The following is a 27,744-nucleotide window of genomic DNA, read 5'->3' on the forward strand; positions in this document are numbered from 1 at the left end:
CCTTTCTCCTTTTTATACTGATGATAATATACTCCGGGTTATCTTTTGCTGGCAATTTGTGAAAGGCAAACAGTAATTATAAATGAACTTGAGTAAAGTAATAAGATCCTCAAGGGCCTATCTACAGAAGACATCAAATCACATCTGCTTATGGGGAACAGCATCTTAATGTGTGTTGCAAAGATGAACAGGGTAACTCTTCCTGGCAAAAGTAGGGTTACCAGGTCCCTCTTCACCACCGGTGGGAGATTTTTGGGACGGAGCCTGAGGAGGGCGGGGTTTGGGGAGGGACTTCAATGCCATAGAGTTCAATTGCCAAAGCAGCCATTTTTCTCCAGGTGATCTGATCTCTATCGGCTGGAGATCAGTTGACTTAGCAGGAGATCTCCTGCTACTACCTGGAAGTTGGCAACCCTAGGCAAAAGTGATGAACCTTTATAAAGCAAAATAAATTCTTTGAGTTTGAATATAACTCGAAATACATTTTAAGGAGAATAAACAAGAAACAAAAATTCTGCAGTATATTAGGAGGTGTCTGGGGCCTATGCTTCTGTCCCTGCACTTACTTCAGGGGGACAACAAGCCCCACTCAGGGTGTGCCGCACCAGCAAGGCATGAATCTGGCCAAGTCAGCTGTCAGACCACAGTTTAGGGTTGCCCGGTCCCTCTTCACCACCAGCAGGAGATTTTTGGGGCGGAGCTTGAGGAAGGCGGGGTTTGGGGTGGGGAGGGACTTCAATGCCGTAGAGTCTAATGGCCAAAGCTGCCATTTTCTCCAGGTGAACTGATCTCTATTGGCTGGAGATCGGTTTTAATAGCAGGAGATCTCCAGCTAGTACCTTTTTTAATTTTTGAGAATTTGGTCATTAGTGCTGTTTGTTTGGTTAAGTACCTGGAGGTTGGCAACCCTACTTGGCATGGGAACTTTTCCCAAGCCATAACACCAATGAAATTAATTTTTTGCTTTTTTGTGAAGAAGGTGGGTCATGCAGAAAAATTTCCATTTCTTTTCACACAATTGGAAATTTGGGAGAATGTTGAAAATACTCCTATGCAATATTTTGTTTTGGAACAAGCATTTTAAGACAAGTTCTCACTAACTCAAAATCTATCTGGTACATTTTAATCTCATCCGTACTCCAAGGATCTCTGGGTGACATTCTCCCACTTTCAAATCCTCCCCATTTTCTCCTCCCAATAGTCCTGTGAGGGAGGTTAGGATGAGAGTGATGGCCCAGGATCACCTAGTGAGCTTCATGACTAAGTAGGCGTTTGGTTTCCCCGGATGTAGTCCAATCTGGCTTTAGAATATGTGACCAATCTTGGGTATAATGAATATGACATACTGTAGTAAGATGATAAACTATTGAAGAGGAGGTTGGCCTAGAAGGCTTATAAACCCCATCTAACATGATGGGCAGGAGCCCCGTAGCGCAGAGTGGTAAACTGCAGTATTGCAGTCCAAAGCTCTGCTCATGACCTGAGTTCGATCCCGACGGAAGTTGGTTTCAGGTAGCCGGCTCAAGGTTGACTCAGCCTTCCATCCTCCTGAGGTCGGTAAAATGAGTACCCAGCTTGCTGGGGGTAAAGGGAAGATGACTGGGGAAGGCGCTGGCAAACCACCCCGTAAACAAAGTCTGCCTAGAAAATGTCAGGATGTGACATCACCCCATGGGTCAAGAATGACCCAGTGCTTGCACAGGGGACCTTTACCTTTAAACATGATGACTTGTCTTTTCCTGTGACCTCTTCCCTTTTCCCTCCATCTTTCTCTTGGAGGACCTGACATAGGAGGTTGGCCTAGAAGGCTTATAAGACTCCCTCTAACATTATGACTTCTCCTTTCCTATGACTCCTGCCCTTTTCCCAACATCTTTCTCTCGGAGCGTGAAGTTTAACCCAAGAACCATACCATGGCAACTCTAAAGTAGCAAAATTCTAAAGTAGCAAACCAAACAAGAGAATAAATTACAGATACAAAGATACAACACCTATTTTACAGTGTTGTTAGGATTACTGAAGCATATATACAGCCTGAATGTACCAATAAAACTTTACCAATAAAAGGAAAGTAAACTGCATTTCAAGCAACCTTCAAAGTCCTTGGAACCTGATTAGAAATCTTTGATAGGGCTTTCTAGAAGAGTCCAGCACTGCAGGCCCCCACTAGAAGCAATGCTGACAGTATACAGCCCTTTGTATGTTGAAGCAGGGTTTGTTTTACACTTTCTCATGAATGTTTTTTCTCATGAACCTGGAGCTGTACTAGAGAAAATTCTATGGCCACAGAAATAGTGATAAATATCTTTTTGTTTGTTCCCTTTTATTTTAAATGATTACAAAAGAATGAATAGGAAATGAAATAGAGAAAGGGGAAGTAGCTTTGACTTCACTTAGCAGAACAGCTATGCCTATCTATGTAATCTGATTCTAATGCCAAAATCTATTTCCTAGCTGGAAGCTTCACAAACATTTTTGTCTGGCTTATAAAAATTTCTTTCATGCAAAAATCCAGCTCAGTTTTAAAAATCTGCATGTTTACATAACCCTTTCCTAGCCTCCAACCCCCCTATCACAATGACAGTTTGGTTTTAAAAGATTAATTGAAATGTGAATGGGAGCGTGGCAGGTAGTAGTGGTGCATTAAATGAAAAAAAATGGCTTATTTTGAACAATCTTCTCATTTTAGCTGTCACATGTAGAAAACAACAAAATATTTTAGCAACACATTTGCAATACAGAACTGTTTCTGGGACTGGTGTATTGTTGGGCCGCTAATACCAATAATACTCCTGAGACTGCACAGATACTATGAGTTCATCTGTAGTTACGGATTATATAGGTTTGCGTATTCATCTGATGTATAACCAATTCATCAACTTGTCCCAGTACAAATACAGCACAAAGACATCAGCTTGTTGGAAGTTACTCTTTTCCACGGTGCCTCATAGGCACAAAATGTGCTCCCCGCAAAACCTTTGGACAAGTTTGTAAAACATAAACACCCTTCCCTACTGATCCCCAGCGACAGCACCTCCCCACCTCTGCTACTGGACGTATGTCTTTCTAAGTTATACAAGTGATGATTTGCCAGTCTGTCTTCAGGTCCGATCAACAGACGAAGCAACTTATGCTTCTCCTAGAAATTGGACTTCTTTGCAAACCATAGTGTTAACATAATAAACTGAGCAATCAGATAGGCAGGTAGATTCCATAAAGATCCAAGTAGGCAAGGTGTCCCATAAAGCATACACTGCTCCACAAAGATTTCACATCACATTTCAAGGCTATTAGCAACATGTAGGGAGGTGATACCTGACTAAATATCTGTCAAAGGGATCTTTGACCCTCGAAAGATTATACCCCGAAAATCTTGTTGGTCTCTAAGGTACTATTGGAGTCGAATCTAGCTTATGATTTTAGATAACATGCCTTTCTGATTTTTTTAAAAAGGTAAAGGTTTCCTGTGCAAGCACTGGGTCATTCCTGACCCATGGGGTGATGTCACATCCCAACGTTTACTAGGCAGACTGTGTTTTACGGGGTGGTTTGCCAGTGCCTTCCCAAGTCGTCTTCCCTTTCCCCCCAGCAAGCTGGGTACTCATTTTACCGACCTCGGAAGGATGGAAGGCTAAGTCAACCTTGAGCCGGCTACCTGAAACCAACTTCCGTCGGGATCAAATAATAAACAGCTTCTACTATGAAAAAATAACATTCATTAAGAGAAAATACTGAAAGCTGTTGACTCCTATCCTCCATCTTCTCAACAATTTGTTTAAAAGAGAAAAAACGAGAATAAAATTCCCATTTATTACACGACGATACACTCAATAATCTCTGAGCAAAGAGAGACTTGCTGAGTCCTTATTGGTCAGGCTTACCATTGACTTTCAACACATCAGTCTTGTCTGCATTAAGCTTCAGTTTATTGCCCCTCATCCGTCCTATTACCTTCTTTCAATCACCTGCCTGAGGACTTCCATAGAATTACCCGAATCAGCTTTTAAGAAACAGACTTGGGTATCATCAGCGTATTGACAGGACTTTACTCCAAATCCAAGTCACCTTTCTCTCCAGTCAAAAGGGTTTTCAGGTTGGTGGCTGTGTTTGAGTTGCCATAGAATCTGAACCCATCTGGGGGCAGCCTTAGGGTCGGTGTCACTTGCGGCCTCCTACAGCACACAGGTGACTCCAGGGTCAGCATGGGAAGAGCACACACACAGGCCTGGAGCGTCCTTTGCAGCCCAGTTGTGTGTTGCTTCTGGAACAGTGTGGGATGACTTGCACTGCCAAGTCTGTCCAGAAAGCCAGCTGCATAGGCCAGTGCTTAGAAGCATGTAGAAGCCATAAACTGCCATTCTGCCCAAATGATAAAGTTTAAATATTGCATTGGGTATTGCATGATAAAATCTGACCATACAAGGGAGGAGACCCTCAGCTCCTCCTTTGCTTTTATGATTGGAAACTTGAATTTCTTTTCGTGAGAGAGGAGGGGTTGCTGACTGAAAAAGAACACCTGTGCATTTACTGCAGAAAGGCTGGAACAAGCCTGCATGGGAAAACATGGGAGATTACTCTAAGAACATTGGTTGCTTTTTGCATTTATTATTTTATCATTCCATTCTACTATGGTTTCAAACATTTGTGCTGTGTTTTGTTTATACGTGTATTGAGTTTTGCCATATGGTCAAAACAACAGAGGCTCACTCTGTCTATGACTACCTCAGATTTTTCTTTATACGTTAGCTAGAAACAAAAATCTTTGTCTTTTCACTCCTTTGAGGTGTTTTAGAGGTGACAAGCTGGGTTTTCAATTGGAATTTGTGGGGAGGAGGGCAGTTTGGAAATCCCATCTCTCCCAAATCATGCTCTGGTGGTTCTGCTCTTCCCTGGCATAGTTGCTTCCAGGACGTGGTACTTTATGTAACATGGAACATATCCTATTGGACTGCTCATTCCACAGCGGATCTTGCCATTTAATGTTCAGCCATCTGCCAGATTCTCGATGTACAAGACCAAGAAGTGATCTAATTCGCTTCCTCCTAGCAGTCCAGGACAGGAATCTCACTACTTCAGTAGCCTCCTTTTTAGCTGCAGCCTTCACTGAGAGAATCTCCAATCGACAAACTATCTTTTTAAATAAATAACAATAATGATTTTATCCTATTCTTATATGCCAGCTGTACGGCGTGTTTTACTATTTCAAGTTGCCAATAAAGGTATTGTATTGTTGTTGTATTTAACATGCGATATGAGAGTCCTGGAGGGTTATGGCAGGTGGGTTGCAATAAAATCTGGGTGAATGGCTGTTAGTGTTGCTATGCTTTTTACTTCTACTGCAAGTATTCCATTAGGTTGGCACACCAATACTGTACCAGCTGCTTGGTGCAGTCTGTCTGTTTCGTACAGCATAGCCGGTAAGTCATGGTAAGTTCTCCCAGTGAATTTCCAGAAGACAGGAAGGGGATCTCTGGCCTGCCTGGGATGGAAGTCACTCCCTCTGATCAGCAAGTCCTTCTGCATAGTCCCTGATGTGAAAGTTTACCTTAATGTTAAATAAAGGGCCCTGTCCACATGCTCAGAATCAGATTTTACTAGTATTACACATTACTTGTGCCCAACGCTGGAAGCAGGTAATAGGACTAAGCCAGCTGTAACTTGCGAGGAATCATTTGAATCTTCCGGAGTTTCTGGAACGGAAACACTCGAAGCAGCACTGGGATCAAAGGGCGAAAACGCACGGTCGCTTTAGGGAGAAAACGCACTGTCATTTTAGCCTCCTTTATTCCCTGTTCCTGAGGCTATCGTATTTTGGTCACCTCATGAGATGACAAGAGTCACCGGAAAAGACAGTCATGCCAGGAAAAGTGGAGGGCAGCAGGAAAAGAGGAAGACCCAACAAGAGAGGGATTGACTCAATAAAGGAATCCACAGCCTTCAATTTGCAAGATCTGAGCAGGGCTGTCAAAGACCGGACATTTTGGAGGACTTTCATTCACAGGGTCGCCATGAGTCGGAAGCGACTTGACGGCACTTAACACACACATTCCCTGTTTCAGCCAGGATTCAGCCAGGATCGAATGCATGTTCGGCGAAAATGCATGCGTGGGATCCTGGCTGAAACTGGGAATGTGTGTGTGTGTTAAGTGCCTTGACAGCCTGGCTCAGATCTTGCAAACGGAAGGCTGTGGCTTCCTATATTGCAGTGGTTCCCAACCTTTTTTGACCAGGGACCACTAGGACTTTTTTGTTCGGTGCAGGGACCCCAAGGTTCAAAATAAAAATTCAGAGAATCTGAAAATAAACTTTAACCATAACTGTTAGTTAAACATTAAACTTAGAATAATATTTGAATATATATTTTTATAATAGAGCACTTTTAATTGAAAATATTAATTTATTATGGGTTCGTAACTTTGTTTTGCGGACCTTAATTTTGTTCTCGCGGACCCCTAGGGGTCCACGGACCCCCGGTTGGGAACCAGTGCTTTATTGAGTCAATCCATCTCTTGTTGGGTCTTCTTCTTTTCCTGCTGCCCTCCACTTTTCCTAGCTGTGCGTTTTCGCCCTTAGCCACCTTTCTTCCCTGTTTCGATCCTGGCTGAAACCGGGAAGAAAGGAGGCTAAAGCGACTGTGCGTTTTCGCCCAAAGACTCCTGAGCTTTTAACAACAGGGTGACCGGCAGGCAATCAACCGGTCATGCACAGGAAAGAAGGGGACCAGCGTCTCCTGTTGAACGTCTGCGCTTTGTGCATTTGAGGAACGCTGCTGGAAGGAGGGGGGGGAAACATCCTGGAAATGACTCCCGCTCAGCCAGGCCCTCTCCCGCCCCCTTTCGCCGCTTCCAGGCCAGGCGGGGCGGCCTCGACAGCGGATGCGAGTGGCGGGGAGGGACGGAGGGGGGGCGGGGAAGGGGCGGCGGCCCAGGCGGCCCGACAAGAGCCGCTGGGCCGCCTGGGGCGAGGAGGAGGAGGAGGAGGAGGATGCGGAGGCAGCCCCAGCGCGCGCCCCCGAGAGCGGGAAAGCCGGGCCCAGGTGAGGAGGGAGGCTGCGGGGGGCCCGGGGGCGGGGCCCGTTGCCGCGCCCTGATTGGGCGGGAGGGAGCGGGGATGCCGCCCAGGCGGCCGGCGGCTGCAGGCGCACTTTTGGGAAAAGGGCATTCCCCGCCGCCCCGCCCCGCCCCGCCCCGGGCGCAGAGCGCAGAGCGCCGCCTCTCTTCCTCGCAGAGCGCGGCGCTCCCTGCCCGAGGGGACGGCGGCGTCGGCCCCGGCGGGAAGGGAGCCGATGGGAGAGGGGAAGGGGCTCGGGCTGTTTTGGTTTTTGTATTTGTATAAATTTTTCAAATCAAACAAATATACATGCATTCACTTTTTTCCCCGTAATTTTTTTTATTATAATTTTCAAATTAAACAAACAGATATACATGCATTCACTTTTTTCCCATAATTTTTTAAATATTTTTTTCAAATTAAACAAACAAATATACATGCAATCACTTTCCCCCCATAATTTTTTAAATAATTTTTTCAAATTAAACAAACAAATATACATGCGTTTACTTTTTTTCATAATTTTTAAATAAATTTTTCAAATCAAACAAACAAATATACATGCATTTACTTTTTTCATATTTTTTTAAATAAATTTTTCAAATCAAACAAATATACATGCATTCACTTTTTTCATAATTTTTTAAATTAAATTCTTCAAATTAAACAAACAAATATACATGCATTCACTTTTTTCATAATTTTTTAAATTAAATTCTTCAAATTAAACAACCAAACAAACAAATATACATGCTTTGGTTCTTGTAGGTTATCCAGGCTGTGTGACCGTGGTCTTGGTATTTTCTTTCCTGACGTTTCGCCCGCAGCTGTGGCAGGCATCTTCGGAGGAGTAACACATGCATTCACTTTTTAAAATAATTTTTTTATTGAAACTTTCAAATTTAAACAAACAAACATACATGCATTCACTGGCTGTTTTTGCAAACTTTTTTGCTTTGCTTTGCTGCGGACAGCGGGAAGCTCGCCAACAACAAATTGTTGCTGTTTTTTGTGTTGAATATATGCTATATGGCCGTGTTGGCAAACCTATGGCACGCGTGCCACAAGCGGCACGCCGAGCCCTTTCTATGAGCACGAGTGGAGCCACCGCCCCCCCGCCCCCCACCCCCTCATTGCGGCCTCAACGCCATCTGCCTTCCGCCGCCCCACTCCGCCTTAGCAGCAGCAGCAGCAGCGCCGCCACCCCACCCAGGCACCGCTCCAGACCCGCCACCGCCCGCTCATGCTCGGCCCCGAGGGCTGCCCTGCCGGCCGCACCGCTACGCCCGCCGAGTCGCCCCCGCCCCCTCCTCCACCCCCTTGGCTGCCCGTCCCCCTCCTCTGCCCCTCCTCGCGGCCTCGGCACAAGTTTCCACCGCGCCGCAGCCAACTTTGTCAAGGGGCGGGTTCGACTCGGCGGGTGGAGCGGGGCGGCCGGCAGGGCAGCCCTTGGGGCCGAGCATGAGCGGCTGCGGCGGCGGCAAGTCCAGAGCGGCGCCTGGGTGGGGCAGCGGCGCTGCTACTGAGGCAGAGCGGGGCGGCAGGAGGCTTGCGGGAGGCGGGCGGCGGGCGACTCTTTCGCTTGGACTTGCCACTGAGATGCACATTTCCCCCATCCAGATTCTCAAAACTGCATGGGGGGGGGGTTATTGTCCATTTGTGAAAGAGAGGTTTTGCCTTGGACTTGCCACTCAGATGCACATTTCCCCCATCCAGATTCTCAAAACTGCATTGGGGGGGGGGTTGTTGTCCATTTGTGAATGGGAGGTTTTGCCTTGGACTTGCCACTCAGATGCACAACTCAACAATAAGCCCCCCTGCAGAGTTTTGAGAATGCAGATGGGGAAAATGGTGTTTGTCAGTCATTGCCATGATTTAATTTTATGGATGACAAAGGATAGTACAGTTAGTTCTGAAAATGAAATCCTTAAAGTGTGGAATTCTTTGCCAAATAATTTTAAATCAATGAAAGCACTTGGGATTGCTTTCCTTACTTTGTTTGGATCATTTTATGCTTGTGAGCATAAGATGTTAACGTATGAGTTGTTTTTTCTAAACTAAAACCTCAGTATTCAGGTTAAATTGCCGTGTTGGCACTTTACGATGAATAAGTGGGTTTTGGGTTGCAGTTTGGGCACTCGGTCTCTAAAAGGTTCGCCATCACTGCTATATGGTAATTTATGGACCTAATAGGTCTCTGAAGCCATTTGCACATAACAATACAGTGACATCACACTGTTCTCTCTAAAGTTGATTGTTTCTCTTTCCTGAACTTCCTGCACTCATTCCCCTCAACTAGAGAAGCGAATTCTATTTTTTCCTTATTTTTTGGGTGCTTTGATTTGATATGGAAAGGTTGTTGTGGATAATACAGCCTTCCATCTTGGTAGCGGTTTTCTTGATTGGAAAGTTACGTAGTTAATTGACAGAGTAGTTGAACTACCTTCAAAACAGTACTTCCATAGGTGTATTACAGTTTTTATACTTTTCCTTCGTTGAAACAAACGTGTGCCAGAGTTCATTGGTTCGAGATGTGGAATTAGATGCAAGGGTGGAAATTTTATATAGCAGTTTTGAGAACTATCAAATCCCACAGGTTCTAAAGCTTGGATTTCACACAAAGAGTAAGTTTACAATTTTAAAAACTAATAATATAGTTTTAACCAGTGACTAGCTTGTGGATTACTCTGTGAATAGAAGTTTCAATGATCTGTGTAGCATATTAGACAATCTATTTTAAAGTGATGTGTGAAACAACTTGATTTTTCTTGCTTGCTTTCTTCCATGCCTCTTTATGGTATGGTATCTGCTTTCCCTGAAGAAATTTATCATCTCTGTAAGTAGAGTTCCCTCATTCCTACAGAGGGCATTCTAACCTCACTATTATTCTGAGTTCTGTAGGATTAGCATCTATTGACAATAACTATTAGGTATCTGAGAGCAGAAAGAAAAAGAGATCACATGTCATACCTACTGTAGAAAAAAATATAATGAAATTCTTATTCCCGAAGTTTTGGAAGCAGTCACAGCAAACCCAAAAAACCCACAAACTTAGATCTTTTCTGCATCTTCCTGTTTGTGCTTGGGTAATCATGTGAACTGTTCCTGCCAAGAAATCTTTAAATAGTGGAGTCTTTGCAGTCCATTTAAAACTTCCTTTTCAGTTTCATTCTTAGTACCCCTGTAGAATCAAAAGGCTTTCAGTTGCAAAATAATGCCTAGACTGTTCTACTGGAATTTAAGAAGCTCTATCAATAGACCTCTTTGTCTCATTGGAAGAAGAAGTTGCAGGAAGTCCTTAAGTCAGACAGCTACTTTGTTGATTCTCCAGCACCCTATCAAATGCCTAACCCAGTAAAAGTCTTTATGCCTAGTTTCCTCAAACATTTTTCATAGCAGGGTATTGGCGAGACTGAGATATATTTAAATGCATGATAGTTGCTTGGTCCTTTGCATTTTTACTCAGAAGTAAGCCCCACTAAGTAGTTATATTATACTTCCCATTTTGTTTATAGCTATTTTATTGATTGCTGTTGTTTATGGTATTGTAAAGTGTTTTAATTTGTGTTTTGATGCCATGTTTTTAAAGTAACATAAGCCCCCTTGAAAGCCTTTTGGGCTCAGAGGGGGGGGGAATACATTTTGAAAATAATATTGTAGCCTAAACATAGCCTGATCTCGTCAGATCTCAGAAGCTAAGCAGGGTCAGCCCTGGTTAGTATTTGGATGGGAGACCACCAAGGAATACCAGGGTTGCTGTGCAGAGGAAGGCACTGGCAAACTACCTCTGTTAGTCTCTTGCCATGAAAACCCCAAAAAAGGGGTCGCCATAAATCGGCTGTGACTTGACGGCACTTTACACACACACACATTTATCATGGCGGCAGGCAGTGACAAACCACCTCTGTTTGTTTGTCTCTTGCCTTGAAAACCCTATGGAGATAACCGTTAGTTGGCTGCAACTTGATGGCACTTTCTACCACTAAACGTAGCACATTTGTGCTTCCATTACCAAATGAAACAGAAAATGCATACGTGCATCTACAAAATAAAAACAACCGGTCTCATTGTTGTGCAGTAAAAACAGTCTTACAGCATATGGAGGGTATCAATTCATAACAACACAGTTCAGCAAAACAATAGCGTCAATTACAAAACATATCAATTATATTCACTACTTCCGCAGCCTGTCAACTCGTTGAATGGATTTTGGCTCCTCCTTGCAAAAAATGTTCCTGCAAAAGTCATGTGCTTTTCAATACCACTTAGCAAATAGATCAGTTGAAATGCTATGGGCCATTAAGCCATTTTGGTCAGAGATTTACTTAGTTACTTACTTACTTAGTTTATAGTCTACCTTTCTCACTGACACCCAGGGCAGATTACAGAATATAGGAAACCAATTCATACATACATATGCTTCTTTCCTTTAAAATGCAACTACTGTTACATTTTAAAACAGACCTGCACAACTTCTGAACTGCCAGATTTTATTCTCCAGCCATGTATGATGGCTCAGCAGGGGTGAACTGACCTTTAGTTACCTGGTATAATGAGATTCTGTATGAAGATTGAACGGCAGTCAGCTGTTTAGATTGGGGTGTCAAACATAAGGGCCAGGAGCTGGATGCGGCCCCTTGAGAGCTCCTATGTGGCCCGCGAGCCAGCCGAGGCATCCACCCCCTCCCAATCTGGGCTCGCCAGCCAAGCAGCCATCCACCCCCTGCCCTGCTCCCGATCTGGTCTGGCGAGTCAAAACAACTTAGCTGCCCCCCCCCCCCGTCTGCTTCCAGAATCAGTTTTAGGAAGCCCTTCACAGCCTGAGACTTACATGCTTAAAGAACTTTTGCTTCCTGTCAGTGCAACATACTTTGCCTCCCTTCGGGCAAGTGCATATATCTATTGCAAGGTCGTTTTTTAATTTATTGTGGCATTTTTAACATGCCAGGAACTCAAGGTGAATTACATTGTCTTATAGGGTTACACTGATTTTTAGTGGCTATGCCAATTCTGTGCGATAGCCTCTGAGCAGAAGGGTCCCACTTGCATAACTGTTCAAAAAGCTTGTAAAACTTGTTTCACAGGGCATTTTCAGACTGTTTTGTAGTTGTTTGCTGGGTGCTGACATTTATTATATTTTGTTGTGTATTTGTGACTTATTTTTTATTTTGTCATATTGTAATGCATCTGGAACTTATGAAGGATAGGAATTTTTAAAAATAAATGAATAAAAAGTAAAATGTTGTAGTATTTGGGAGGAGGTATTAGTTTTATGATTAAATGCTCAAGATCACTGGAATGATAAAATCATTTAAGAATTTCTGTAAAGTGCGGTGATAGGATTTGTCTACTGATCTTAAAAGTTTATTTAGTAACAGTTTACTATACTTAATATCGTCTAGTGTTTTTCTAATTAATAGAAGTTGTTATGGGTTCAGGCAGCTATGAACAGGTGTGTAAAATACAGAAAACTTTTTTTGATTGCTTAGCTGTGTGCTAACTTTGAGCAGGAACTTACAGGTGACTGTTGAGTGGTGACAAGCTGTTTTGTGTTGACTGGCAACAGCTGCTCACCACTAAACCTGCGGAAAAACAGCTACCTGTCAGTTAACCTAGGAAAGTGAAGAGTGGTGTCTTTTGTCATTCAGAGTTTCATTTCTGAAAGTGTCATCGAGAGATCTCTGCTCCTCAAGTTTGCCTATTTCAGGCTGCATATGGGTGTTTTGGAAACTTGCTGTCAAGATGAATCTAAGACAGGTAGCTGAGCTAGGTTTGTTATCTGCAAAAGAGAAAGTCCCTGTCCTGAATTCTCTGTTCTCGCCAAAAACATGTTACCAATTGTGTATCCTTTCAAGGAACCCTCAGAGGATGGGGAGAGGGGGCCAGACAGAAGAGGATCTGGTTTCTAGCTAAGATCAGGTAATTCTTTCTGCTGCAGACGTTTGCGGTCTGTGCAGGGTCCAGGCAGCAGCCATAAAAGATATGAGTTGAAGGCAGTGCCAAAGGTATCTTTCCGGTATTACATTTCAGTGGTGTCAGACAGATATGTGGCAGGACATAACTTTAAATGTTTGAATGTCCTGGAGAGGCCTTTGAAAAACTTGTTCACTCTTTAAAAACATGCCTTGTGTATTAGGTCAAAAGGCATTAAAAGGCTTTCTGTCTACATACTGATGTATGTATCCAAACTGAATTCTTTGTTTCTTGTTGTAGTTTATCCAATCAACTTTCGTTAGCTTTGTCAGTTTACTGCTATATTTGGTTCATATCCTGTGCTGCGTTTGCAATTTATGAGAAACCATATTGAGACAGTTCTGGGCTACCTCTTCTGATGGCATTGCAGTATGACTGCTACTTCCTTTTTCTGATGCAAGCGAATAATTTGTCTGCTATGGGATCCAGATGTTTTGTCTTTGTTGTCCTTGAGCTTGAGGCCATGTTTGATTTCTTTTGCTCTTCTTTGATGTGTCTTGATGTGCCATGTGTTTAGCCATTCAACTTTTTTTTCATAATTTCATACCATAAATGGGTAGCATGACATGGGATAAACTTCCACTTTGGGCAAAACTGCTTCTTTCCTACAGGTAAACTTATTTAGATTGTTGAACAGAGTGGTCACTGTAAGCACAATATTTTTGCATGGTAAATTCTTTTTCATCTTCACTTCTTATATTTATAATCTGAAACCTAGTCTACTATGCACTTTTGACATTACCTGTGTATTCTATATTTAGACACAGATGGCTTGCCTATATTGTACACGAAGTACATCTCATGCTTATGAGCATTCTCACTGTTACCTTAACATGAATAAGTCCCACCCATTAGTTAAGGAGGTAGGACTTTGATGTTAATTTTCTGTTTCTGCTGGGGGGCGGTCACCCACTCTTCAGTTTGTTTCTTGTCTGGAATGGGAGTGCTGGCTTGTTCACGAGTTCTCTATACTAGACCTCCCTTTCGGTCTTCTTTTGGCTTCCTGTAACTTTACCTTCTCTGCCTTTTCTGCTAATCCTTCCACTTACCATCAAAAAATCCTATCATTGCCTCCTGCTTTGGCTGAGGCAATGGCCAGAAAGTAAAGTGTCTCCGATAACTCTCTCCTCTGCGGAAGAACGAGTCCTAAGGTTCCTCCCCAAGGCACCTCCAAGACGGAGCTGACGAGATGGCCTTTTGGAGTCCTGGGTAGGGAACATAGCCTGGGAAAATTGAGCCGAAAGTGCAGAGGCCGTCTGTTGGCACAGCACTAGGGAAGAGGAGGAAGAGAAAGTGTTTGAGGAAAAGGCTCCTTCCTCTGCAGAGTCCCACAACTTTGGCTCTGCACCCCCAACCAACACAGCTCTACATCCCGAGGCAGTGTAGGCACAAAGGATTTGCCTTAGCCCTCCCTGCCTCCCTCAGTATCTGTCTCTCAAGTTCTCCCTGAAATAACCAAGTGGCTGTGACAAGTGAAGGCTAAAGAATTTATGTGGCTGCAAAACAGCAATCCTGAGACACTCACTAGAGGGTGCAAGAGACTAAGATTTGGCTCATCAGCTCCTTCTGCTAACCCTGCCTCCACAGATAGTCAGGTGGGAAATTCTGATGGGAACTCAGTCCCTAGAGCCCAGTCAATTGCGGGGAGGGGGCTGGCCAACTAAGGCAGACTAAAAACTTAAAAAAACTATGGCAGACTAAAAACCAGAGGGATCAATGCTCCCAGAAGGGAATGGATTCACAGAACCTAATATCAGAACAAGAGGATGGAGAATTTTCAGAAGAGGAAATTACGGAACCAGAGCCTCCCGTTTGCCCCTTCAACCCAGATGCCCACCATTCAGTTCAATTCAATTCGATTTATTACGGTCATTTGACCAGCATGATGCCCACCATTCTCTGATAGCCAGAGCGGTTTCAGCCCAAGAGCTGTCTGAAAACCCTCAGGGTCAGATGAAATGCCCACCAAGGGCAAACCAGAGGGCAACAAAGATTTCCCCCCTCCAAGGCTGCCAGAAGCTGAAAGGGTAGTCCCTTTTCCAGACTTCTTTGAAAGACAAATGAAGAAAGAGTGGTCTCCCCTCCCCTTCAAACAGACAAAGCTTTTAAAGTGCCAGAACATTTGTTGCAAGTACCACTGGTAGATGTGCCCACTGCCGAATCTACCCCAGGGAACCTCGTGTCACAGGATGGTGAAGCCACTCTGAAGGACAAAGCAGTAAATCAGAACGTGCCTTGCGCAGGAAGCCTCAGCCTTTGCAGTCAGGTCCTCGGCCACCTCTTCACTATTTGACAGGGTTTGATAGTGTGGGCATGTAAACTGCTCCAACTGATCTCAGAGTACAATAAGAGGTCCATGGAGGGAGAGTCTAGACTCCTCAAAGCCTCTGCCTTGGTGCCGGTGTGATTGTAGAGGTTAGGAGTGGTGGACTCTAATCTGGCGAGCCAGGTTTGATTCTCCACTCCTCCGCATGAGTGGGAGACTGTAATCTGGTTTTATTCCCCACCCCACATGAATCCCGCTGGGTGACCTTGAGCTAGTCACAGTTCTCTCTGAACTCTCTCAGCCCCACCTACCTTACAAGGTGTCTGTTGTGGGGAGGGGAAGGGAAGGAAATTGTAAGCCGGTTTGAGTCTCTTTAAAGGTAGAGAAAATTGGGGTATAAAAACCAACTCTTCTTCTTCTTCAGACGCCAGCCTCTTTGCAGTAAGATTTGCAGTGGAAGCCACACCCTCTGCAGTCATGTGAGTTAAGTGCCGTCGAGTCGTTTTCGACTCATGGCGACCCTATGAATCAATGTCCTCCAAAATGTCCTATCTTTGACAGCCTTGCTCAGGTCTTGCAAATTGAGGGCCGTGACTTCCTTTAGAGAGTCAATCCATCTCTTGTTGGGTCTTCCTCTTTTCCTGCTGCCTTCAGCTTTTCCTAGCATGATTGTCTTTTCCAGTGACTCTTGTCTTCTCATAATGTGACCAAAGTACGATAGCCTCAGTTTAGTCATTTTAGCTTCTAAGGAGAGTTCAGGCTTGATTTGATCTGGAGCCCACTGATTTGTTTTTTTGGCAGTCCACGTTATTAGTAACACTCCCCTCCAACACCACATTTCAAAGGAATCTACTTTCTTCCTATCAGCTTTCACACCCATACATAGTAATAGGGATTACTATGGCATGAATTAACTTGATCTTGGTCGCCAGTGACACAGTCATAGCCAGACGTAACCTGTGACTAAAATTCTGGCACATAGATTACCACTCTAAACTCATCATTGTTTTTTATTCTTTCATTGGAGAAAAGCTTTTCGGTAATAAATAAAATGGTATTTTTGTGGGAAATAAAGACAAAGGAAAGACAATACCAGCAGTCAATAGGAGGATGACTAATGCTCAAGGAACCAGTTCTTTTGCTCCTTTGTGAATATATGTCTGAACAAGGAGCAAGAGACACCACATCAGAATGAGAAAGTCAAGAACAGCACAGAAAACAAATATTGTTTGGGATGGAATAGATCTGCATAAGGAACGAAGTGTGAGGAGGGAGGGGCTAGCAGTAAAAATGAAAGTGAAACTTTTTGAGCAGAATATTACACAAGCCTTGGGAGATTGGTGTGTATAGCCTGAGACTTCTCATATTATTCTCTCCTTGGAGGAGAAAACCTATAATGGCATCAGGCTGTAAAAGAGTAGAAAACTATTATTTAAATCTAGTCCTACTGACTAGTGCTTTAAATCATCATTTAAATTGATTTGATTTAAATAGAATCCACCCTGCCAGTTAATGTCTGTATCCTTTTACTTAGGCTTACCAGGTCCTGTCGGTCGATTGGCGGGAGGTTTTCTGGGGCGCACGGTGCGGGCGCATGCCTGGCTCAATGCTCCCGCACGCCGACACGCCTACATCACTTCCAGTTTACTTGGAAGCGATGGGGACAGTCTCTCAATCTCGGCCGAAACTCTATGGAAACCATAGAGTTTCGGCTGAATTTGCTAGAGCGTCCACGTCGCTTCAGGCTAAACCCTGAATTGACGTAGGTGTGTCACACGTGCGCGCTTGCACAGGGTGCCCGCCGGCCCTCAGCTGGTCAGCGGGCAGCCCGGTGAATTGGTGGTATTTTACCCGCCACCACCGGGCACTTGGCAACCCTACTTTTACTATACTAAGCAGTTACACTCTTCTAAGACCATTGTGGTTTTAGAATGGTGTAACTCTGCCTAGGATGGCACTGTAAATATTCTTTAGAAGAGACAATATTTGTATTTGGAGGGACATTAAAAAACCTCCAACTATGACTGTAGTCCTAATGTAGTGGGATTTCCTCCCCTGTGGATTATGCCATGTATGAACAACAGCATTTAAAAGATGGGCAGCCCATTCCTGACCGAGGTGTGTGTGTGTGGAGCTTGTTAGGAACCAGCGTGACCCTGCACTGGCGTAAGTGCTGCCTTATCATGGAATACGGTGGCATCTATGCTGGCGCTGGGGCAAACATGCTGGTGTCCAGGTGCACCGGCCCCCATCACTAGTACAGCCAAGGTGGCAGGGCTTTCCTGGAAGGAAAAGCCCATGCCGACATGGGGGGGTGGGTGTTCCACAGACTTTTTGCCCTGGGAACACCCTCTTGAGTGGCAGCATGGCTGTGCCACCTTATTTTGGTGACGCAGCCTTGCTTTGTGCTGTGGGGCATTTCCCCCTTCCCCCCTTTTTTATTTTTAAAAATGCTTTTTTTGTCTCTGCAGCAGTGGGAAACTTCTGAGGAGGCGACGTGGCCCCACTGCTCTTGGCCACCGCAGATCTACCCACCCCCCAATCAGGATTGCGCTCAAAGCGTGTTAAATGATTTTTTGAATATAAATTTTCATTCCAGATCCCATTCCTTCCTCCAAATATTTATCACTACAACCGTATACATCGTTGCTCCAGTGTAAGCCGATTGATTGGAGGTAACTCTGCATAGGATTGCATTGTAGATAACTTTAGTGGTAGATAAGACTTAAATTGCAAAGATTCTACCATATGCTCTTATTGATGACACAGCAGAGGTGTTTTGAATATATGATAATTATCCTTGGAAAGCTATGTTTTGTATAGCCAGAGATTATCTATAACATTTAGAACCGGAAAATCTGGGATTCTGATTTTTGTTAGATTAAATGGCTACAGTTTAGAGCTGTCTGGTTTATTGCGCTTTACTGAAATGACTGCTGCTCTGTTGTCTTATCCTCATTACACGCAATCACTATTGAGTTGCTAATAGAAAATTACTATTTCAGTAAACTCAATTCTGGTTCCAAATGGACTGTGTGTCAGACACTTAATTTGCAATGCGCTCCCTTGGTGAATTTAAAAATTCAGATAGTAGAGCTGGAACACTCAAACTAGGCTTGCGTCTTAAATTGGCTGCTGTCAATGTGCTGTCACGTTGCCCTTTATCTGCCTGATGATCCTTATACAGAATCACTCGCCAGGTGTTTTGACAGAATAAGGGGGGGCGGCGTTGGGACCGAATGTTTGTCATCCGGCCGATAGAATAAGGTAAGTAAAGCGTAGCTTATTAAGCAATCCTTCAGAGGAAGCAAGTGTACAAACCATTATATTTGGTTAGCGTACTAGAACATTTTTCTTTAGTGTGATATGATCACTTAGAATATTGTTAACGGCATTTGGGGCTTCAACAAAATTGTTTGTCTAGACGCTGTACAATTTGACTTGGAATAGATCTATATTAATCTAACAAAGCTGTCTTTGAAATAAATTAAAGACACACATTTTCCCAGTTTGTCTTCTACTCAGAAGTATAATTGGCAAATGTAGGTTGACAGTGTAGTCCAATGCAGAGTTACTCCGCTCAAATGGGCTTAAAGAGAAGTAGCTTAGTCAGTCACCGAGCAGAGGACAGGGTCAAACTAGACAAGATGCTGGAAGATGAATCTCTCAAATGCCTTTAATTGGTAAATAGCAGCAGCAGGGCCCTACCTAGTTCAGATCAGGGCTGTGGCAAAGGAAGAGTGGGGCAGGGCTTACTCCTTTCTCCATGTTTGGTTTTTCCACCCTCAAACGGCCTCCGTAGCTGCTGTTTGCAGTATTGGGGGAAACATAGAAATTTGCCTTATGTCGTCTCTGTGATTCCTCACACTGGGCAGGTAGCAGCTGTAGGAGCCATGAGGCTGAGAAAATGATGTGCACGTGTGTGGGGGAGAAGGGACCCTTTTCGGTGCTGTGGCCCCAATTCTAATCCCCCCTTCTCTGCACAGCTGCCATTTACCAGTTCAGCTCCTTTTAAATACTTTCCCTCCCTACCAGGAATGAAAGTCTTCCCTCTCTATGCTGCTTTATCTTTACTCTCCCTGTTGCTGCTGTTGGCTTGGACACATGGTAGGAGGCTGACATTTTGCTGCTCTGCGGGAGGAGCTGTGGATGTATTTTTATTTATATTACAAAACACCCTCTTTCCACTCTCTCTGCTTCTCCCCTATCTGTTGTTGCTGCAGCTGATGGCAATAAAGTAATTCTGACTTATTTTTGTTAGAGGCATTCAGTAGCAGAAACCTTGGCAGAACAGTAATCAATCGAGAAGTAAGGGATTTACCATTTCTTCTAGATTTTTAAATCATCGCATCTTAAAACAAAACAGCAATTCTGAAATCTCTTTGGCATAGAAGTTACAATTTAAAAGCTTTGAGGGTTCTTCTCTTGGAAAAAAATCTAGGAACTTCAGATAATCTTTGGTTAGCTTTACTTTAATTTTATTAGTGGAAGGGAATTTCAAAAGCTTTACTGTGAACTACAAGCTGAAGTTAGTCAAGGTGTAGCCAAAATAAGGCAGACTCCCCTTTCTCAGATGAGTGAGAGGACCCTCTGTTGGCAGATAAATACATAGGTGTTCCCCCACCCCCGGTCAAGTCACATCTGACTTATGGCAATCCCTGGTGGGGCTTTCAAAGCAAGAGATGTTCAGAGGTGGTTTGCCATTGCCCGCCTCCAAATACATAGGTTTTTTGTGTGTGTGTGCTCTCAAGTCACAGCTGACTTATGGCAACCCTGTAGGGTTTCCAAGGCAAGAGGTATTGTCCTGTATGCCACTACAGGTGGCCAAGGGTAGCACATTCTGTTGGTGCAAAGAGCATTTTTCTGATGCAAAAGCCACTTGTGCTAATGGAACATATCATGCAGTAATGGAACATTTAACTGGGGATTGTGGTAGAATACAACTCATTATTACTTATTACAAACTTATTTCATCTGTTTTTTATATATACTTGGAAATGTACTGTATTATATTGAGTTTGCTGTTTGTATTGATAAATGCCATTAAATAAAAGCTATTTGTGTTGCTCAGGTTTTGAATGGGGCAATTCTTTGACCACTAACATGCCCCTTTTGTAGGCTAAAACAACACAAATAGCTTTTATTTAAAGGCATGGGAAACAGTGGGTTTAAACGTGGGAGATTTAATGGGAGAGAAATGGGGAGATTTAAACAACAACGATAATACAATATACCGAGCAGTCCCAAAGTCAGGGTAAAAAGAGAAAGGCGTCTCTGGGCTTTGACTGACAGATTGTAGACAGGTCACGTTGAATAGTTGGTGAGGTCTTTCCTGGTCACGAGATCTGAGCAACCTCCTTTCCTCACAGTAACAGCAGGAGAAGCTCCACATACACTCGGGCTACTATTCTGCCAACTGCCTGCTTTGTCCATCGCCACAGGCTTTTCCCCTCTGGAATAACTTCTTCGGAAATTCACTACCCCCTCAGGAGAAAAATTTCTCAGCTTTTAACCTTTCACTATTTTGGGGTCCATCACCATCCTCCTCCTGTTCTGTTGCCAAGCAACCACTCACCCAGACTCTCTGTAAAAACCAACTCCCTCTGGAGGGCAAGGATGCCAGACCAGGGCCCACTATGCAGGTAAAAGGAAGTCCCAACCATTTTAATACTAAATATTTTTACTGTGGCCATTTATTCATGGAAGGTTTTGCATTGGATTTGTCACTCTATAGATGCACATTTTCCCCATCTGAATTCTCAAAACTCTGCATGGCGGCTTATTGTTGAGTTTTGAGAATATGGATGGGGAAAAAGTGCATCTAAAGAGTGGCAAATCCTGTGCAAAGTAGTAATGAACAGCTAGTACAAATTGGGACAACCTCAGTTTCTTTGTCCACATTACTAATTTAGGATATCAGCCCAAACTAGCAGTTTTTTGAATGCATATAAGGTTTACACAACCTAATTGTGTAAATAATCCCTAAGGAGCTTAATATTTAGTATCGTATTCCTAAATGAGGAAACCAAAATGTCTTAGGGTTTGTAAATTTGAGTTTACAGAGGAGCAGGGCAATAAGGTATTATTGAAGCTTTTTGGGCTGATGTTTTCCTTCTAACTGTGGTGCCAAACTAGTCTATCATTTTGCAAATTTAGGAATAAAACTCAGGCTGCCTGCCATTAATATGAAAATTCAAGCAAATTTTATTCTAGAAACATGACACTTGTAGAGTGATTTTGTTCCATAGAAAATCACCAAAACACATTGCATGTTTCGTGGTCCATCTGCTGTTACATTTCACATTCAATTATTTTTTGAATCAGACAGTTCCACTGAAACTTTGTCGTTAGTCCCATAATGCACTTCTATAATCTTACTTTATTTTCAGTCTTTATCACTTTACGATCCACAACAGTGCTTCACACACTCTCATTGCCTTTACATTCCCTTACAGGCAAACTGCCCTGACCTGGAGGGCCCAGGCTAGCCTGATCTCGTCAGATCTCAGAAGCTAAGCAGGGTCAGCCCTGGTTAGTATTTGGATGGGAGACCACCAAGGAATACCAGGGTTGCTGTGCAGAGGAAGGCACTGGCAAACCACCTCTGTTAGTCGCTTGCCATGAAAACCCCAAAAAGGGGTCGCCATAAGTCGGCTGCGACTTGACGGCGCTTTACACACACACACACACAGGCAAACTCTTTAAACACATCCCCCTCCCTCAACAGAAGAAACACCTTCTATCTCAGTTTTGGGTACTCCCTTACTGTTACCATAATAATTGCTGGACCCATGCTCTCCCAATTGTTCTGGACATGTTTGCTTGTTTATTTAAAACATTTTGACCCCACACTCAGAATCACATGGATCTCAAGTTGGCCTAATAACCCAGAAAACAAATAACATTTCTGGCAATACGATAAAATGATGTAAAATAAATGTTTCTTAGGGTGACAAAAACCATTTGTGGCAGCTATGGGGAGGGGAGGATTCTGAGACAACTGCCCACTGCACTAAAGAATGTCCAGACCCCCACTCTGGTTTCTCCTATGGATTCTTTAAACCTCAACCACCCAGAAAGAGGTAAAAAGGAGGCACAAGCTTTGATTAAAGGATTGGTAGCATTTAAGCTATGTGCTCCCTAAAGGTCTCTTATTTGGGAGCCTGCTAGACCAAGGTAGTAATTATTTATGAGGTTATTGCGTGTGTGGATAGACACACACACACACACGCATAGTGCTGTCAAGTCACAACCAACTTATGGCGACCCCAGCAAAGGGCTTTTAAGGCAAGTGAGAAGCAGAGGTGGTTTGCCATTGCCTTCCTCTGCGTAGTTTTCCTTGGTGGTCTCCCATCCAAGTAGTGACTCTGCTTAGCTTCTGAGATCTGATGAGGCCAGGCTATACCATACCATTCCAGATCCCATGAGGTAAATAGAAATCACCTTTTCATAGATATTTGACAAGACAGACAAGACACAAATGGAGATGAACAACAAATGTTTATTTAACAGCAGATAAATGGGAAGATGACTGGGGAAGGCACTGACAAACCACCCCGTAAACAAAGTCTGCCTAGAAAATGTCGGGATGTGACATCACCCCATGGGTCAAGAATGACCCGTTGCTTGCACAGGGGACTTTTACCTTTACCTTTTTAAATGTATTTAACAGGGTAAGGATCTTACGTGGAAATGTTTGAGTGCATAAAGTGAACTTCTTATCAACGTCAGCCCCATAGGTAACAAGCTTTCCCCAATGGGAGTAACCATTTTGTAGCTGCAGTTAGTGTAAATAAACCTGAAGGGAGATTTGATTCCCTTTTCTCCATACAGGTTTTCTCATCTGATTAGTGTCATGTATGCATGTGCGTGTGTGATTGAATCAAGGGAACGAAGCTCCTTGCAACTGCATCAGGGGAAACCCTAGGCAGCTTGGAGTTCCCCAAGGCTCCTGAACTGTATGTTCCCATTGGCTACTGGGGTTTCCCCCCCCAATCACAGTTGTGGGGAGTGGCTGCAGGCGGCCAAGCGGGCATATAAGCAGGGGTCTGGTCACAGTAGTTAGTTTTTGTTCTCACAATAAAGTGGTCGCTGTTCGAACTCCGTCTCCGTCCTCGTGTGTTCCCACGCGGACTTAACAGTTAGGTTTCGCTGGAACCTGTTTCCATAACAAGCAGAATCCTCTCTAAGTTCAAGGTTGCACCTTTAGCACACAGAGCTCCTGCCCACAGAACCTGTACACGCAGGTTAGGAATATCAGGCCCATGACAGGATTCTTATTTGTCTCAATGAAACGAGCTTTCTTCCCTAAGCCAACCCCACACCGTAACTAAAAGCCAAATAAAAACCTGACCAAACTGACAATCTTATCCAGAGCCACAAGATACCGCTGTCCGAAGAATTTTCCCCTTCCTCCTCCTTAAGCAGAAGTTGACACACCCCTTCCCAGCTGGTGGAGCTCCATGGCTCTGACTGGCTGGCAATCACTTGGATTTGCAGGAGGCCAAAATCACAAGAATTGGTTCAGAGCCCAGGAGGAGAGGTGGGACTTCTGAGGATGATTGCCACACCATTCACTGAAACAAATACAATATCATAAAAGTTCAGCAAAACAACAACCCAAAACATCTAAAACATCTATGCAAAAAGAAAGAAAATTCCAAGACCACGGTTACACAGCCCGGATAACCTACAAGAACCAATGAACTCTGACCGTGAAAGCCTTCGACAATATCTATGCAAAACATACGTAAGATAGTAACAGAAATCATAAGAACAATAAAACAGCACTCCCTGAAGGAGCAGTATGCAATTTGAGAGTGCACCTTGTCTGCTGAGCTTGGAGAGGCTGGTGGCAGAAGTCATTAGGAATGTGCTTTCCAGCTTAGCCGGTTTTCCAGCTGTGACCATTCCAGCAGAAAGCCCATGTAGCCACAGTCACATATGTCTGAGTAACATCTGGATTAGGCTGTCTAAATATACTGTATGTTGGGTTGCCATTGAGGACAATTTGGAAGCCTCAACGAGGGGAAAAAAATGATAGCTAGGATCCTTACCTGTTGAAATGAGCTTTCAACATTGGTTGTTCAATTCAAGAAGCTGGGTTTGACTAGCTATAAATGGCTGAGTTCCAAAGTGCCTTGAAGGACCAGTATCAGTTGCTCAGGTCCTTATTGCTAGTTAATTGAGACTATGTGGCACTTGAATTCTGGACCAAGTGGACTGTTGAAGTCTTCAGGGACAGTTCCACCATATGTAGGGCGAAAACGCATGGTCGCTTTAGCCTCCTTCGTTCCCTGTTTCAGCCAGGATTCAGCCAGGATCGAGTGCATGTTCGGCTAAACACATGCGTTCAATCCTGGCTGAAACAGTAAATAAAGGAGGCTAAAGCGACCATGCGTTTTCGCCCGTATTTTGCAATACTTTAGCAGGATATGATCAGAGCAAATATAATGTAGTCAGATCATGCTTTCCAGGAAGGGACAGAGGCTGTGCATTAACCAAGGATGGTTGAATCTGTCCTCTACAGAACTGGTTCATCTAACCCAGTATTGCTTAGTCTGATTGCCAACAATATAAAACATTTTTATATTTCCTTTCCACCTAATCAGGGTCTACAGGGCAGCAAATGTAAAAAGATTAAAACATTTAAACAAAAATACAGTTAAAATGATACAATTCAGTTAAAAACACATAAACAAATAGCACTAGAAGGAGGACAAATAACCGTTATTGGGGGTATGCCAGATAAAACAAAAAAGTCTTCTCCAGCTAACAAAAGACACCAATAGAGGGAGACCGATGAATCTCCCTGGGGATGGAGTTCCAAAGTTTTGGGTGCCAAAACAGAGAAGGCCCTTTCTTGGGTCACCACCTGACCAGCTTCAGATGGTGGGGGCAACCGAAGCAGGGCCTCTGAGGATGACCAGAGTGAGCTGTTAGGTTCGTATGGGAGAAGGCGGTCTTTAAGTTATGTAGGTCCCAGGCTGTACAGGGCTTTTAAAGTCAATACCAGCACTTTGAATTAAGCCCGGAAGCAAATTGGAAGCCAGTGCAAGTAGAACAAGACTGGTGTGATATGGGTGTCTGTTGTGGGGAGAGGAAGGGAAGGAGATGGTAAGCCGGTTTGATTCTCCTTAAAAGGTAGAGAAAATCAGCATATAAAAACCACCTCTTCTTCTGTGGAAGGCTATTAGCTAAGAGAGAGACAGTCACAGAAAGAACGGGGAGGGTTAACTCAGTATGTAGGAATACACTGAGTCAGCCCGGACCCCAGTCTTTTTATAACCCTCCTTCTATAAAATTTCTGATATGGGTTGTGTTAAATGTCTTTTATTTATCTAGGTTTGAGAGATCCCATCAGATTAAGATTGCTATTTGATCCATTGTAAACTAATCTGATTGCCTGCTGGCTACATTCTTCTTTCAAAAAGTCAGCCTAAACGCTGGTTAATGAACAACTTTTAATTGTGCATATGTTTAAATAAATCAACATTGGTAATATGAATGTACAGTGGCCAGAACTGGAAAAGACTGAAATTTCTGTATCAGAATATGGAGAGAAACATGAGCACGATTCATAAGGCAGCTTCTGTAAAAGCCTGTGTACTTGAAGAGCACCGGGGCAATGTGAGTTTCATTGTCAGCTATTCAATTGTTCTTAAAGATTATCCTGCTCAAAACAAAGCTAGTGTTCTGTCGAATGCCATTTTTGCATGGTCAATTTTGATGCTCGCTCAAAGCTCTTTTTTAAAATGTGACTTTAAAAATGCCTTTTCACGGTCCCGACGCAAAAGGAGAAGTTCCACTCCCCCCACTCGCCTGCTCCTTTGTTCCTGTTTGTATAGCCACTGGCATATGCATAGCTAACGCGCCTCTGTTGTTTTGCATTGTTCCTTGGGGGAGATTCTTCACGGCAAATACCCAAGGTTGCGTTAAATAAGCTCTTTTGTAATGTGAAGCAGGTATGCGCCGGCTTCGCAGTCACTTCCGGAATGACGGTTCTGCGTGCAAAATTCAAAGAAAATATGCGGGGCACTTCAGCCTGGAATGCGCTGCTAATTACCATGCAAAAATGGCCTTAGTATTTTGGAGGCTAACAGTTTGCTTCTAATGTTATTCTCTTATAGGCAGAATATTTTTGTGACAATTTTATATTATATTATATTATATTATATTATTATTTATTTATTTATATTATAAAATATATATTTCATTATATTTGTATTTGTTTTAGAGATCCAGAGTTGCTTGTTACCTTCAGGCTCTGTTTGCAAAAAGAAGCTAGCAAAGAGACCAGGATATATGAGAACTGGCGATCTGCAACAGGTAGAATTTCACCCTCCTGTTGACTGCGAACCATTTAGTCCAAAGGAGCTTGAGCACCATGGCAGGATACAGCACAGAGATTTTAAAAACAGCGCTTTGAAGAGGCCACACAAAAATGACTTGGGATTGCTCCATTGTAATGTACAAGTATGTACCGCCATTCCCTCCGATGTGGCAACTGGGCCAGCTGCCACTGTTGAAATTAAAGCGGGTCGCAGAATTCAGCAATCAGAAAATCTAATCCTACCTGTTTGTCCTCCAGTTGCTGTGTGTAAAGAAGATGTCTTGCCTACGTACAGCTCATACTCGCCGAAAACCGATTTGTTATACTCTGTGAAGGATACTGCTTGCGGTGGTAGCTCACGGGAGAAGAAAAGAATGCATGCTTTCGGTCAGAAGGCAGTGAACGACAATCAGGAATTTGAAAGCAATGAAATTGTTTGTAGTTCTTTTAGTTCTGAAGGTCACTTTAATTCAAGTTTTAGCTTCATCCAACAATCTTTAAATCCAGCTTTTGAAACAAATGGAATTGTGGGCCCATCAGACTGCAGTGAGCCTAAAGACATTCTGCCAGTATGCAAAGTAGGAAAATCAGATAATGGTAATTTACATGTGCCTGGGGAAGGTCAAGAAACTTTAGGGGGGAAATCATGGGCTTCATCCTACATCTGTGTGCGCGCTGAAGACTGTAAGTGCCCAAGGGAGACCGTAGAGGATGATAAATTGTACGATTTTGAGGCTCTTTCACTATTATGTGCAAATGCTGCATTTTCCTGTTCCACTGATTCTTTGGATGCAACATCTGCTGGTTCTTCTGTGACCTCAGGCTATGAAAGTAGTAGCAATGTTAATGATCACAGCTGGGATTCTCTGATCAGGAAGCACGAACCAGTCCTACAGGAGTGCATACTTGGCAACCAAAGTGTATTAAAGGTTGGGTTATTTTTGTTCATGCTTATTTTGTGCTATAAGGTTTTAAGCAAGTCAATCCATGGGTTGGAACTAGGGTTGCTAGGTCCCTCTTCGCCATCGGCGGGAGGTTTTTGGGGTGGAGCCTGAGGTGGGTGGGGTTTGGGGAGGGGAGGAACTTCAATACCATAGAGTCCAATTGCCATTTTCTCCAGGTG

The 27,744-nt window shown here is 43.6% G+C and overlaps 1 protein-coding gene across 1 annotated transcript in view; it reads left to right on the plus strand.

The window, feature by feature from the left end:
* Positions 1 to 25,843: 25,843 nt before the first annotated feature.
* DISC1 (DISC1 scaffold protein) overlaps positions 25,844 to 27,744 on the plus strand; it is a 159,042-nt gene continuing 157,141 nt past the window's right edge. Inside the window, exons 1-2 of the mRNA XM_056853327.1 lie at positions 25,844 to 25,918; positions 26,528 to 27,550. Coding sequence (XP_056709305.1) covers positions 25,844 to 25,918; positions 26,528 to 27,550 — 1,098 coding nt within the window. The remainder of the gene's footprint in view (positions 25,919 to 26,527; positions 27,551 to 27,744) is intronic.

The sequence above is a fragment of the Euleptes europaea genome, chromosome 7 (assembly GCF_029931775.1).
Source record: "Euleptes europaea isolate rEulEur1 chromosome 7, rEulEur1.hap1, whole genome shotgun sequence".
NCBI lineage: Eukaryota > Metazoa > Chordata > Lepidosauria > Squamata > Sphaerodactylidae > Euleptes > Euleptes europaea.